At 39.6% G+C, this 14,843-nt stretch overlaps 1 protein-coding gene across 2 annotated transcripts in view; it reads left to right on the top strand.

The window, feature by feature from the left end:
* Positions 1 to 14,595, top strand: part of LOC106081947 (tyrosine-protein kinase Dnt) — a 220,982-nt gene extending 206,387 nt beyond the window's left edge. For both annotated transcript variants that reach the window (XM_013244225.2, XM_013244224.2), the window contains exons 8-11: positions 2,794 to 3,188; positions 7,444 to 7,584; positions 7,725 to 8,024; positions 14,412 to 14,595. In XM_013244225.2, coding sequence (XP_013099679.1) covers positions 2,794 to 3,188; positions 7,444 to 7,584; positions 7,725 to 8,024; positions 14,412 to 14,523 — 948 coding nt within the window. In that variant the 3' untranslated portion in view covers positions 14,524 to 14,595. The remainder of the gene's footprint in view (positions 1 to 2,793; positions 3,189 to 7,443; positions 7,585 to 7,724; positions 8,025 to 14,411) is intronic.
* Positions 14,596 to 14,843: the final 248 nt, after the last annotated feature.

Below are 14,843 nucleotides of genomic sequence, written 5' to 3'. Positions count from 1 at the left end.
TGAATTTCATGGAAATCGGTTCAGATTTAGATATATATCCCCCGATTTTTACTGCTAGAGCCACTGCAAGCGCATTTATTGACCAATCTTTCCAAAACTTCGTACAACGCTTTCTTTGGAAACTGTGACAGTATCTGAGAAGTTTGCTCGAAATCGGTTCATAATTAGATATAGCTCCCATATATATGTTCGTCCGATTTGCAGTAATATTGCAATAAAATCATCTTTTGTTAACCGATTCTCTCGAAATTCGGCAAGAAGAATTTTCGTATGACTCTCAATATAACTGGCAAATTTCATATAAATCGGCCCAGATTTAGATATAGCTGTCATATATGTATATCGCCAGATTTTCACCCCAAGAGCAACTGCAAGCGCATTATTTGACCAATCTTGCAAAAATTTTGCACAACGCTTTCCTCGACGACTACCACATTATCTGAGAAGTTTGCTCGAAATCGGTTCAGAATTAGATACAGCTTCCATTGATATGTTAGTCAGATTTTGGGTAATTTGCCATAATGCTGTCATTTGTCGACCGTAGTTTTTACAGTTTGAACATATTTGCTCGCCGAGGTCCATCAAAATTGGTTCAGAATTGGATATAGGTGCCACAGGGTAGGTGTAGGGTATTATGCGGTCGGCACCACCCGACTTTTGCCCTTCCTCACTGGCTTTAAATAATTATGATAAAAATAAGTAACAAAACTTCCATTCAAACTTTTGAGAAATCCCTGCTATCCCACTCCTACTGAAAATTTTCGAGTTTATCAAATTTTCGCCCCAAGGCCATCAACCGAAATGAGAAATTAATTTTTGTTCCCCATCAAAAGTAAAAGCCAAAACTTTTAGCCAAGTCAATGGCTCTAGTCATCACATAACTTTTCTTCATCAAATTGGAAACAAATTGTGAAATTAACACTTCAATTAGCCCATTGCGTAGAACTTTTGCACATGCCACAGCTCGCTCGGCCCACCCTTGTATCGAGGCGATAGTTATCTTTTTGACAAAGTTATGGCCTACAGGCCTCTTTTATTGCACTCGTTCAAAATGATAGCAAAGGGAATGAGCAAGGGACACAAGGCCACCAGAGATGGTGGGTGTAGAATATGTTGAGACTGAGACTAAGGGTGTAAACATGGCCAACATGGCCCGCCATAATAGAGGTGGAGTTGGCAAGGCTGCTGATGATTTTGGTGTGATTGTGATTGCGATTGTAAGGCGACTTTCCAAGCATAGTTGTGCTGTTATGACCAACTTTTAGATTCTTAAACTCATTTTCGGTGGCAGGGTGAGTGAGTGAGTGACTGACTGGCAGGCAATGGTCTGGTCATTGTGGCTTTGTCCCCATTTATGCCCCGGCCGTTGTTTTGAATGCTGTGAATGCTTTTGTTGCTGGGGCCCCCGGACAACAAATGATTTCATTGTCATTGTCCTGCTGTTGCCAGCTGCCATTGTTGTTGTTAGTGATGTTGCTGATGTGGCTGCTTGCAGGACAATTGGTCAGATCGGGTCACATAGTTGAGTTGCCGTTGTTGGCCATCGGATACGAAGGAATAAAATGAATGAATGTCCTCTCATCTCCTGACCTGACCTCAACGTTGGCAGCTGCTGCTGTTGCCGCTGAAATTGTTTGGTGTTTGCAGGACTCGACCATCATCTGACTGGCTGAATTGTTATTATTATTATGTAGCAACTTAAAGTGATGCCAACAGGCGGCGAATGTTAAGCAATTTGTGGCACAACACAAATAAATTGTCCATATTGTGGTCGTGTACACTTTAATCGTGGAAAATGTACGACCCATAAGTGATAATGCCACGGTTGGCTACCATGCCGCGCCAGCCACTAACATCAAGAATCACACAACGACGACTACTAGGTGTAGCAGACGCACACAGAGCCACCGCATGGACGAAGATAAGAATGAGGTAGAGGACAAAAAACAAAAGTGAATGACTTGGGTTGACGATGATTCTGAGGATGATGATGATGACAAAGGCAATGATCCTAACCAAATGAAGTGATGGCATTGAGCCTGGATGACTATGATTTCTGACGCAAAATGTTTTCAATGCTCCATGGTTAAATTGGGTCTGCTCATCATAATCATCATCACCGTTGTCGTTGTCATTGTCGTCGTCGTCGTCCTTATGGCCATTAATATCATCAGCATTGAAATCGTCATCGTCGTGGCCGGTGCCTGCAAAAGACGTGGCGGCTCTTATTACTCTCCCAGCCATATCCTTTTTGTAGTTTTTATTGTTTCCGTTTAACATTTATACACAGACATCCTGCCAGCTAGCCAGTCATCCAGCCGTTGGAGCAACAGCCATCAGTTATAATTATGAATGGGTTGGTTTCTTGTTGTTGTTGTTGTAGGCTCCTGCCACACGATTGGCCAACATATTTCAGAGGGTCCTATTTTCGTTTTATTGCTACACTTACACCTCCCGTTCGGCTTTCTCCTCTGTGGTTTGGACATAATGGCCACACCGAAAGATTTATGAGTTTCCATATTGAAGTGCTCGATTGCAGGACACGGCTAGGCCAAGGGCAGTGGATCTTTGGTGTCCAACATAGATTTAGTGTTCAGATTAACTCTTCCGTAGAGCGTAAAAATTAAATGTCAAGGGTAAAGGAAAGTGTTGCTGCTATTTCGCTTTCCTGCTTCTTCAAGCGTAACTGATGGCCCAGCCTCGCTGGGTGGATAGACCACAGCAAAAAAAAAATTAATTTCCACTCCCTCTTATCGATTGTAATCGTTGCTCTTTTTGTGTTTTCTCTTGTAGGTGTACAGCATGTCCACTCCTAAATCAAGTCGTGGCAATGGCAGTGTTTTTGGAGGCGCCAGCACTGGTACCGGAGGTGGCAGCAATACCGGCAGCAAAGATAAAATGCGTCGCATACCCAATGTCCAGCCGGGCACCATGGAGTGTGAACAGCTCATCAAGGAGGGCACCTATGGTCGCATTTATGCCGGGAAATTGGGCGATTCCTGTGATGTGCTGATCAAGACCGTGGTGGATGGAGCTTCGCTGACCCAGGTGGCTTGTTTGCTGCAGGATGCCTCCATGCTAATAGGAGTGGGCCATCAGAATATAATGGCTCCCATGCTGGCTAACACCGAGTTGCCAGGCCCACCGGAAATCGCTTATCCTTATCCCTGCAAGGGAAACTTGAAAATGTAAGTTGAGCAGCAATAAAGAAATCCTTAAACTTTAGAGAATTTTTATATTTTTTTTATACCTACCACCGTATGGGGTATACTAATCTGGTCACTCTATTTGTAAAGTGAAAATCTGTCCATGACATATCAATGGGTACTGTCCGATTCAAGTTTAAGCTCAATGATAAGGGGGCCTCCTTTTTATAGCCGAGTCCGAATGACGTGTCGCAGTGCAACACCTCTGTAGAGAAGTTTTATATGGCATTGTACCTCACAAATATTGCCAGCATTAGGAGGGGAAAACCACCGCTGAAAATTTTTTCTGATGGTCTAGCCAGAATTCGAACCCAGGCGTATAGCGTCATAGGCGGACATGCTAACGTCTGCGCTACCGTGGCCTACGGTGAGTTGCAATAGACCACCCAATATCTGAAACGAGTATGATCCACATCAGACCACTTTTGGGTATAGCGTTCATATAGACTTATCTGGCGATTAAAGTTCATAGGCCCATAAAAGCCTCTTTTGTTATCAGAATACGCCTAAATTCTAAACTATCACTTGTATAAGGCTTATCGACACCTGAATCAAATATGATCCAAATCGGTCCACAATTGGATAATAAAACATATAGAAATAGTAGAGATATAGCAAAATAGAATACCATATACATCCATGGTGACGGGTGTCCTAAATTCGGCCGAACTTAAGCTGATATTACATGAAACAGCCTTGTTGTTTCATGTTATTTCAAAACAACAACACTGAAAATTTTATACAAATGGATTTTGGAATCAAAATGGAATTGAAATAAATCGATTTTTATTTCATCTGGACACATGTCCTAAATGCGCCTTTTATGGAGCCAAGACTTTAAATCGAGATATCGGTCTATATGACAGCTATATCCAAATCTGGACCGCTTTGGGCCAAGTTGCAGAAACATTTCGAAGAGCCTAACATAACTCACTGTCCCAAATTTCGGCGAAATTGGACAATAAATGGCCTTTTATGGCACCAAAACCTTTAATCGAGAGATCTGAGTATATGGCAGCTATATCCAAATCTGGACCAACCTGATCCAAATTGAAGAAGAATGTCGAAGGGCCTTATACAACTCACTGTCCCAAAATTTCGGCGAAATCGGAAAATAGATGCGCCGTTTATGGCCCCAAAACATTAAATCGAGAGATCGGTCTATAGGGCAGCTATATGCAAATCTTGATCGATCTAGACCAAATCAGGCAAATATGACACGGGGCTTAACTTAACTAAGTGTCCCAAATTTCGGCGACATGGGACAATAAATGCGCCTTTTATGGCCCTAAAACCTTAAATCGATAGATCGGTCTATATGGAAGCTATATCCCAATCTAAACTGATATGCGCCAAATTGAAGGAGGATGTTGACTGGCCTAACATAACTCACTGACCCAAATTTCGCCGATATCGGGCAATAAATGCGCCTTTTATGGCCCCAAAACCTTAAATCGAGAGATCGGTCTATATGGAAGCTATATCCCAATCTAAACTGATCTGAGCGAAATTGAAGGAGGATGTTGACTGGCCTAACACAACTCACTGTCCCAAATTTCACCGATATCGGACAATAAATGCGCATTTTATGAGTAAAAAACCTTAAATCGGGAGATCGGTCTATGTGACAGCTATATCCAAATCTGAACCGATCTGGACCAAATTGAAGAAGAATGTCGACTGGCCTAACAGAACTCACTGTCCCAAATTTCGCCGATAGCGGACAATCAATGCGCCTTTTATGGCCCCAAAACCTTAAATCGAGAGATCCGTATATACGGCAGCTATATCCAAATCTGAACCGATCTGAGCCAAATTGAAGGAGGATGTTGACTAACCTAACACAACTCACTGACCCAAATTTCAGCAAAATCGGCTAATAAATGTGGCTTTTGTGAGCCTAAGACCCTAAATCGGCGGATCGGTCTATATGGGGGCTATATCTAAATATAGTCCGATATAGCCCATCCTGCTTATGGACAATAAAAGGACTTGTGCAAAGTTTCAGCTCAATATCTCTATTTTTAAAGACTGTAGCGTGATTTTAACAGACAGACGGACGGACATGGCTATATCGTCTTAAATTGTTAGGGATATTTCGATGTGTTGCAAACAGAATGACAATATGAGTATACCCCATCCTTCGGTGGTGGGTATAAAAAAGTACAATGCATATGAAAATACATGCCGATTAGAGCGCGCTTTATTCGTATTTGATGTATATAAGATACATATGATATGTCTGATCATGTAATAACAGCTCCAATGTGTTTTTATACCCTCCACCATAGGATGGGGGTATACTAATTTCGTCATTCTGTTTGTAATACCTCGAAATAGGCGTCTAAGACCCCATAGAGTATATATATTCTTAATCGTCATTACATGTTAAGTCGATCTAGCCATGTCCGTCCGTATGTCCGTCGTCCGTCCGACTGCATGTCGAAAGCACGCTAACTTTGGAAGGAGTAAAGCTAGGCGCTTGAAATTTTTGCAAAAATACTTTTTACTAATGTAAGTCGGTTGGGATTGTAAATGGGCCAAATCGGTCCATGTTTTGATATAGCTGCCATATAAACCGATCTTGGGTCTTGACTTCTTGAGCCTCTAAAGGGCGCAATTCTCGCCTAATTTGACTGAAATTTTGCAAGTGATGTTTTGGTATCACTTCCAACAACTGCGCTAGGTATGGTTGAAATAGGTTCATAACCTGATATAGCTGCCATATAAACCGATCTCGGGTTTTGACTTCTTCAGCTGTTAGAGGGCGCAATTTTCCAATTTGTCCAATTTGGCTGTAATTTTTCATGTGGTATTTTGGTATCACTCCCAACAACTGTGTTAAGTATGGTTTAAATCGGTTCATATTCTGGTATAGCTGCCATATAAACCGATCTTGGATCTTGAGTTCTTGAGCCGGTAGACGCGCAGTTCTCGTCCGATTTGGCTGAAATTTTGCATGAGGTGTTTTGTTATGATTTCTAACAACTGTATTAAGTATTGCGAAAATCGGTTCGTAACCTGATATAGCTGCCATATAAACCGGGTTTTGACTTCTTCAGCTGTTAAAGGGTGCAATTCCTATCCGATTTGGCTGTCATTTTGTATGACGTATTTTGGTATCACTTCCAGCAACTGTGCAAAGTATGGTTCAAATCGGTTCATAATCTGGTGTAGCTGCCATATAAACCGATCTTGGATCTTGGGTTCTTGAGCTGCTAGAGGGCGCAATTTTCATCCGATTTGGCTGTAATTTTTTCATGAGGTATTTTGGTATCACTTCCAACAACTGTGCAAAGTATGGCTCAAATCGGTTCATAATCTAATATAGCTGCCATATAAACCGATCTTGGATCTTGAGTTCTTGAGCCGCTAGAGGGCGCAGTTCTCGTCCAATTTTTCATGAGGTATTTTGTTATGATTTCTAACAACTGTGTTAAGTACGGCGCAAATCGGTTTATAACCTAATATAGCTGCCATATAAACCGATTTTGGATCTTGAGATCTTGAGCCGCTAGAGGGCGCAGTTCTCGTCCAATTTTTCATGAGGTATTTTGTTATGATTTCTAACAACTGTGTTAAGTACGGCGCAAATCGGTTTATAACCTTATATAGCTGCCATATAAACCCATCTTGGATCTTGAGTTCTTGAGCCGCTAGAGGGCGCAGTTGTCATCCGTTTTGGCTGAAATTTTGCATGAGGTGTTTTGTTATGACTTCCAACAACTGTGTAAAGTATGGCGCAAATCGATACATAGCCTAATATAGCTGCCATATAAACCGATCTGGGATATTGACTTCTTGAGCCGCTAGAGGGCTCAATTCTAATCCGATTTGGCAGAAATTTTGTACAATGGCTTCTCCCCTGCGTGTTCAATATGGTCTGAATCGATCTATAGCTTGATACAGCTCCCATACAAACCTATCTCCCGATTTTGCTTCTTGAGCCCCTACAAGGCCCAGTTCTTATCCGAATGAACTGTAGTATTACACAAGGACTTCTACAATGTTCAGCATTCAATTCATTTATGGTCCGAATCGGACTATAATTCGATATAGCTCGAATAGCATAACAGTTCTTCTTCATTATTCTTTGTTTGCCTAAAAAGAGATACCTGCGCGGTATACTCGATAAATGCGATCCATGGTGGAGGGTATATAAGATTCGGCCCGGCCGAACTTAGCACGCTCTCACTTGTTATTTATTTATTTTTGTTTTGTTTTATTTCTCTCATAGATTCCTACAAAAGTCTCGTGAGATGAATACACCTTTGAGCACCCGTCAATTGGTGGAATTTGGTTTGCATGTAACCAAGGGCTTGGCCCATCTGCATTCGGTGGGCATACTACACAGGGATATTGCCACCAGGAATTGCTAGTAAGTATTGAGAAAAAATTTTACAAAAAAGAAAATCAAAAAAGAAGGACTCAACCCCTAATATACCATTTCATATATTTTCTACACCTAAACGTTGTATATAATCAATTTTGTTTGTTTTCTTTTTTTACTTTTTCCAGTTTGGATTCCGATTCCTATGTAAAAATATGTGATAATGCCCTATCACGCGATCTTTTCCCCGATGACTATCACTGCTTGTGTGACAATGAAAATCGTCCCCTCAAATGGATGGCCTTGGAGTCATTGCAGCAAAAGAATTTCTATAGCCAACAGACGGACATCTGGAGTTTGGGCGTTCTATTTTGGGAGTTGGCCACTTTGGCTTTGACCCCCTTTGAAGAGGTGGATATTTTCGAATTGACACCTTATCTGAGTGATGGTTTCCGTTTGGCACAGCCCATCAATTGTCCAGATGAATTGTAAGTATGACACATATGTAAAACCAATCTGAATAAATTGTTCACCAATAGGAATAGGGTTTCACACAGTCGGCAATGACTAAGTTCTAGCTCTTAGTTGTTAAATTAAAGAATAATGGGAAAATTTGTTGAACTTTGATGTTCATGGCAAGCTTCAACGACATTTGAGAATCAATAAAAAAATCATTGCAACTATTTCCTAATATGTTGGGCTATGATATGAGCAATTTTTGTTTTCAAAGGCAGCTGGGGTGGGATGATAAACTATGCTTGTTTCATGATTGCCTTTTATATTTTATTATTATTATTTAAAACTAACTGTGAAAACATTTATTTTGCGGATTAAATGCGAAATATTTGTTCTAATTCAATTTTTTTTTGCGCTTCAAAGCAATAACAGCTTTAATTTTTTATAACTTTGTATTTAGTATTGCGTTGGTTGGTCGTTTTTAATGCCAATCTAAAAAAGCATGCAATAACGTATAATAAAATTATTTTTATTTATTTATTCATTCATTTTTTTTTTTTCCTTTTACGCCTTTTCACATTTAAATGCAACGTCACGTAAAAACACATTTGAATGATACTTCGCTGCATGGCATAATTGCAAAATGTGCGCTGTGCTATTTGCTAATTATCGCCCTGCAGGTGGTCCAGTAGCCCATACTTGCGCAGTGTTCTCGTTTGTTTTTATACCCTCCACCATTGGATGGGGGTATACTAATTTCGTCATTCTGTTTGTAACTACTCGAAATATTCTTCTGAGACCCCATAAAGTACACATATTCTTGATCGTCATGACATTTTAAGCCGATTTGGCCATGTCCGTACGTCTGTCCGTCCGTCCGTCTGTCTGTCCGTCTGTTTGTCGAAAGCACGCTAATTTTCGAAGGAGTAATGCTAGCCACTTGAAATTTTGCACAAATACCTCATATTAGTGTAGGTCGGTCGGTTGTAATTGTTAGTGGGCTATATATGGGTCCACGTTTTGATATAGCTGCCATATAAACCGATCTGTGGTCTTGACTTCTTGAGCATGTAGAGGGCGCAATTCTTATCCGATTGGAATGAATTTTTGCACGACGTGTTTTTTGTTATGATATCTAAAAACTGTGTCAAGTATGGTTCAAATCGCTGCCATATAAACCGATCTTGGGTCTTGGCTTCTTGAGCCTCTAGAGGGCGCAATTCTTATCCGATTGGAATGAAATTTTGCAAGACGTGTTTTGTTATGACTTTCAAAAACTGTGCTGAGTATGGTTCAAATCGGTCCATAAAATGATATAGCTGTCATGTAAACCGATCTGTGGTCTTGACTTCTTGAGCATGTAGAGTGCGCAATTCTTATCCGTTTGGAATGAAATTTTGCAAGACGTGTTTTGTTATGACTTTCAAAAACTGCGTTAAGAATAGTTCAATTCGGTCCATAAACTGTTATAGCTGTCATAAAAACCGATCTGGGGACTTGACTTCTTGAACTTCTAGAAGGCGCAATTATTATCCAATTTGGCGGAAATTTTGTACAACGGATTCTCTCATGACCATCAACATACGTGTTTATTATGGTCGGAATCGGTCTTTATCCTGATACAGCTCCCCTATAAACCGATCTCCCTATTTTACTTCTTGAGCCCCCAAAAGTGCGCAATTCTTACTCGAATTGGCTGACATTTTACACAGGTCTCCAACATATAATTTAATTGTGGTCCAAACTGGACCATATATTGATATCGCTCTAATAACAGAGCAAATCTTTTCTTTTATCCTTTTTGCCTAAGAAGTGACACCGTGGCAAGAGCTCGACAAATGCGATCCATGGTGGAGGGTATACAAGATTTGGCCCGGCCGAACTTTGCACGCTTTTACTTGTTTTTGTTTTTTCGTTTTTATTCTAGCTTTAGTTTGCTTTGGTTTGGAGAGAAATCTATGGCCACTTAATAACATTTTTAATTTATTTCATAATTTTATTAACGGTTTTATTTATGCGTTGCATTTTAAACGAGATTACTATTGAATTGTATGTTCAAATGCTTTTAATTGTGTACCAAATAAAATTTTAATTTTAATTTAAATGCATTTTTGTTTCATTTTGTTATTTGCTGCAGCGTCAATCTTTAAGGGACCATGTATTTCTGTCGATGGGAATTTCAGGAATTTTAACATTAATAGGTCAATTTCGAACAAAGCTGGTCAAAAATAAGTTTTCAAACTACAGCAAAATTCCTCAAATTCTTTTGCCCTTTTGTTTTTGGTTCGCAACTATTGAAATGTGGAATTCGTGGAAAAAATAATGGAAATGGATTCAAGTTTTTGCTGGAATAATATGAAAGCCTCTATGAAATTCAAGGTTTGTCTATGCAGTGGATTATAACGTATCGAGAGCGCAACATACAAGTGTCGTAATTCGATGGGATTACTTTGGCTAATGATATTTTCGATATTACTCCTATGTAAACATAGGATAGAGGCATACTAATTTCGTCATGCCGTTTGTAATACATTGAAATATTCGTCTAAGATTCCATAAAGTATATATATTTGAAGTTATCTATTTGAAGTTGATGGGCCCATGTCCGTCCGTCTGTGAAAAGCTCGCTAACTTTCCAAGGAGTTAGGCTAGGCGCTCGAAATTTTGCACGAATACTTTCTATTAGTGTAGGTCGGTTGGAATGGGCCATTGGTCCCCGTTTTGATAAAGCTCCCATATAAACCGATCTCCAGATAACACTTCTTTAGCCTCTAGAGAATTCAGTTTTTGTCTGAATTTGCTGAAAATTTGCACAAGAAAATTCTCCTATGAACTTTAACATACACACCAAGTCTGGTATGAATTGGTTCATAACCTAATATAGCTCCCATCTCTCTCGAGTCTACTTCTTGAACCCCTATAGATCGCAATTCTAATCCGACGAGATTTTGCACAATAACTACGGCTATGACCTCCAACAAATCGGTCTAAAATCTGATATAGCATCCGGATAAACTAATCTCCCAATTGATTTGGCCGAACGACTTCTTTTATAATTGAACATACTTGAAAAATATGGTCTGCATCGGACTTAATCTGCTTATGGACAAAAAAAGAATCTGTGCAAAGTTTCAGCTCAATGTCTCAATTTTTAAAGATTGTAGCGTTCAACGGCCAAACGGACAGACGGACGGACATGGCTAGATCGTCTCAGATTTTTACGCTGATCAAGAATATATACACTTTAAAGGGTCGGAAATATATATTTCGATATGTTGCAAGCGGAATGGCAAAATGAATATAACCCAATCCTTCGGTGGGGGTTTATAAAATTAATTGATACATAATTGAAGTAAAAAACAAGTAAAAAGGCGTTAAGTTCGACCGGTTCGAACTTTGGATACCCACCACCTCGGGTATATATGTAAACCACCTTTCGTCAAAATCCGGTGAAAAATTTATACCCTATGCCCCATAGATTTGGACCAAATACCAATAAGTACAAGTCATTGTTCAATTGCGTATAACAAAATTTTGATCTTTTTAGTAACCATATCTAAAACTAAACCGGTCTGAAACAAAGACGACGCGGATGTCGAAAAGCCTAATAAATATAAGTCACAGTATCAAAATTTCAGTGTAAGGCCAAAACCTTAAATCGAGATGTCGGTCTACATGGCAGCTATATCCAAATCTGGAACGATTTGGGCAAGTTGATGAAATATGTTGAAAACCCTTACACAACGCACTGTTCCAAATCGCGGCGAAATCGGACAATAAATGCGCCTTTTATGGGCTCAAAACCTTAAATCGAGAGATCGGTCGATATGGCAGCTATATTCAAATCTGGGCCGATCTGGACCAAATTGAAGAAGGACGTCGAAGAGCCTAACACAACTCACTGTCTCAATTTTTGGACAATAAATGCACCATTTATGGCCCCTAAACCTAAAACCGCGAGATCTGTCTATATGGCAGCTACATCCAAATCTGAACCGATCTGTGCCACATTGCAGAAGTATGTCGAGGGACTTTACTTAACTCACTGTCCCAAAATTCAGCAAAATCGGATAATAAATGTGGCATTTATGGGCCTAAGACCCTAAATCGGCCCATCGGTCTATATGGCAGCTATATCCAAATCTGGACCGATCTGGGCCAAATTGACGAAGGATTTCGAAGAGCCTAACACAACTCACTGTCCCAAATTTCAGCAGAATCGGATAATAAATATGGCTTTTTATGGGCCTGAGACCCAAAATCGGCCGATCGGTCTATATGGCAGCTATATCCAAATCTGAACCGATTTGAGCCAAATTGAAGAAGAATGTCGAAGGGTCTAACACAACTCACTGTCCCAAATTTCAGCAAAATCGGATAATAAATGTGGCTTTAATGGGCCTAAGACCCTAAATCGGCGGATCGGTCTTGTGGGGGCTATATCAAGATATAGTCCGATATAGCCCATCTTCGTTTATGGACGAAAAAAAAAAAGAATATGTGTATCTGAATCTGTGTGTAGCAATCAAATCGGGAATAGATTAAGGCTTCAATGGTCTCCAGAATTCATATCGGATATCGGTACTTAGGGGGGCCTATATCACCAGATTTACCAATTCGGATAAAACTTAGCACTGATGTGTTTAAAGTCATAAGAAAGTTTTTTGTGTAAAAATTCAACCAAATCAGTGAAATCTTAGGCTTTTAGGGCTCAAGAAGTCAAAACTGGGATTGGTTTATATGAGGCTATATCTGTTTATAGACCGATTCGAATCATACTTGGCATGCATATTTCAGCTAAATCGGAGGAAAATTGAGGCTTATAGAGGCTGAAGAAGTCAAATCCGGCGATAGGTTTATATGGGGGCTATATCAGTTTATAGACCGACTACGGTCATATTTGCCATGGATGCTGGAAGTAAAGTCTTTGTTCAAAGTTCAGCCAAATCGGATGAAAATTGATGCTTCTAGGGACCTAGAAAGTCAAATCGGGTGATCGATTTATATGGGGTCTATATCCCAGCGACCGACATCAATAAGAAGTTTTTGTGCCAAATTTCAAGCTTCATTTCGACCGACGGACGGACGGAGAAACGGAATGACTAGATTAGCATACCCCCATCCATGATGGTGGGTATAAAAAAATATTTTTTTTACATCTTGTGACCATTTAGCGATTGAAAGATAGATTTGAATGACTTTGACATAAATTCGAACACGTGGTCAAAAGAAGGCCACCGTAGCGAAAAGGTTAGCATGTCCGCCTATGACGCTGAATGCCTGGGTTCGAAACCTGGCGAGAACATCATACAAATTTTCAGCGGTGGTTATCCTCTCCTAATGCAGGCGACACTTGTGAGGTATTGTACCATTTGGTATGGCAGCCATGTAAAAACTTCTCCACAAAGAGAAGTCGCACTGCGGCACGCCGTTCGGACTCGGCTATAAAAAGGGAGGCCCCTTATCGTTGAGCTTGAACTTGAATAGGACAGCACTCATTGATATGTGAGGAAGTATACCCCTGTTCCTTAATGGAAAGCAAATTTGCATTTGCAGTCAAAAGAAGTGAATATAGAAACCATCAAAGAAACTAACAGGATTTTCAGAAATCTCACCACTAGGAATTTCAGATATTTTTTTTTAATTTTTGAGCTATTTAAAATTGCTAAATTCTCACAAGCCAGTTTTCCCCAAAAAAAAAAGGCATTGTATGGCAAAAATAACTTTTTGTAGTAGTTTAATATGTTGACGTTGTGCCAATCAAAACAGCATTGCGATACCTCTCTCGAGCTATAAGTTTGTAAAGACAGCTCTATTCTTGGCTATTTTTTCTAACCATTCACAATGTCACCAATAATTTTTATGATATATGTACATCCATAGTTTATTTCGAGCTTCTAGTGTTTTAATCATAAATAAAGTTCATTGTTTCTGGGGTCACAAGGCTTGGCCCAACTAAACCCATAATGCCCTCTGCCTGTACTGTGAGATAAGCTATCACTTGAGTTAATTGACCTGATATCATAAACCAAACGGCAGCTGCATTTTTGGTGATCAGTTGTTTCCTTATAGCAACACCACCCACCAGCATTTCTAAAGACCTTACTTTATGAGGTCGGCTTATTGAGAGACCCTTTACTCTTAACAACATACCATAATTATAATTTTAGATGCTGCAGAGTAGAAAATCAAATTTCATAACCTTTATTTATAACCTGTAATACACAAAAATAGCCAACCTTTAAGCATACAAATTAAATTTATTCTCAAAGTAAAAGCCTTTTGAGTCATTTATTAACATTTTGCAAAAATTTCCATTTATGTCGATAAGATTTTACCAAATTACCTTTCATTAAATGCAAAAATTATATTAACAAGCATTTGTTGTTGTGTTGTCTTGTTGCGTTATTTCGTTACAGCTTTACCGTCATGTCCTGCTGTTGGCTCGTAGACCCAAAACAACGACCGTCCTTTCCACAATTAATTGCATATTTACAAGATTTCTACGAGGACTTGAGCATGTACATATAAGCCCAAAATAACCGAAATGGCCAACGCAGAAGGTTATGGCCAACTTCTTCAAATCCAATTAAGGACCTGAGCATCAACACTAAATGTCTATTGATTTTAAATGGCAAACAAGCACACACACACGCACACCAACCCGCCCCTCACTACTTCTTAAGATATGGTAATACAAAAACGACACATAGGCTAGTTAAACAAAGATTTAAATGTTAAATACACAACTACTACTACTAACTAAAAATTTATTCTTACTCTCTGTATGCCCCCCACCCCCCCCGCGTCCACTTAATCACTTGCTCATTCACTCATTCACACACTGCAAA

The sequence above is a fragment of the Stomoxys calcitrans genome, chromosome 5, assembly GCF_963082655.1.
Source record: "Stomoxys calcitrans chromosome 5, idStoCalc2.1, whole genome shotgun sequence".
NCBI lineage: Eukaryota > Metazoa > Arthropoda > Insecta > Diptera > Muscidae > Stomoxys > Stomoxys calcitrans.
Note: the sequence above shows the minus strand (reverse complement) of the source record. Positions and strands in the feature narration are given on the sequence as shown.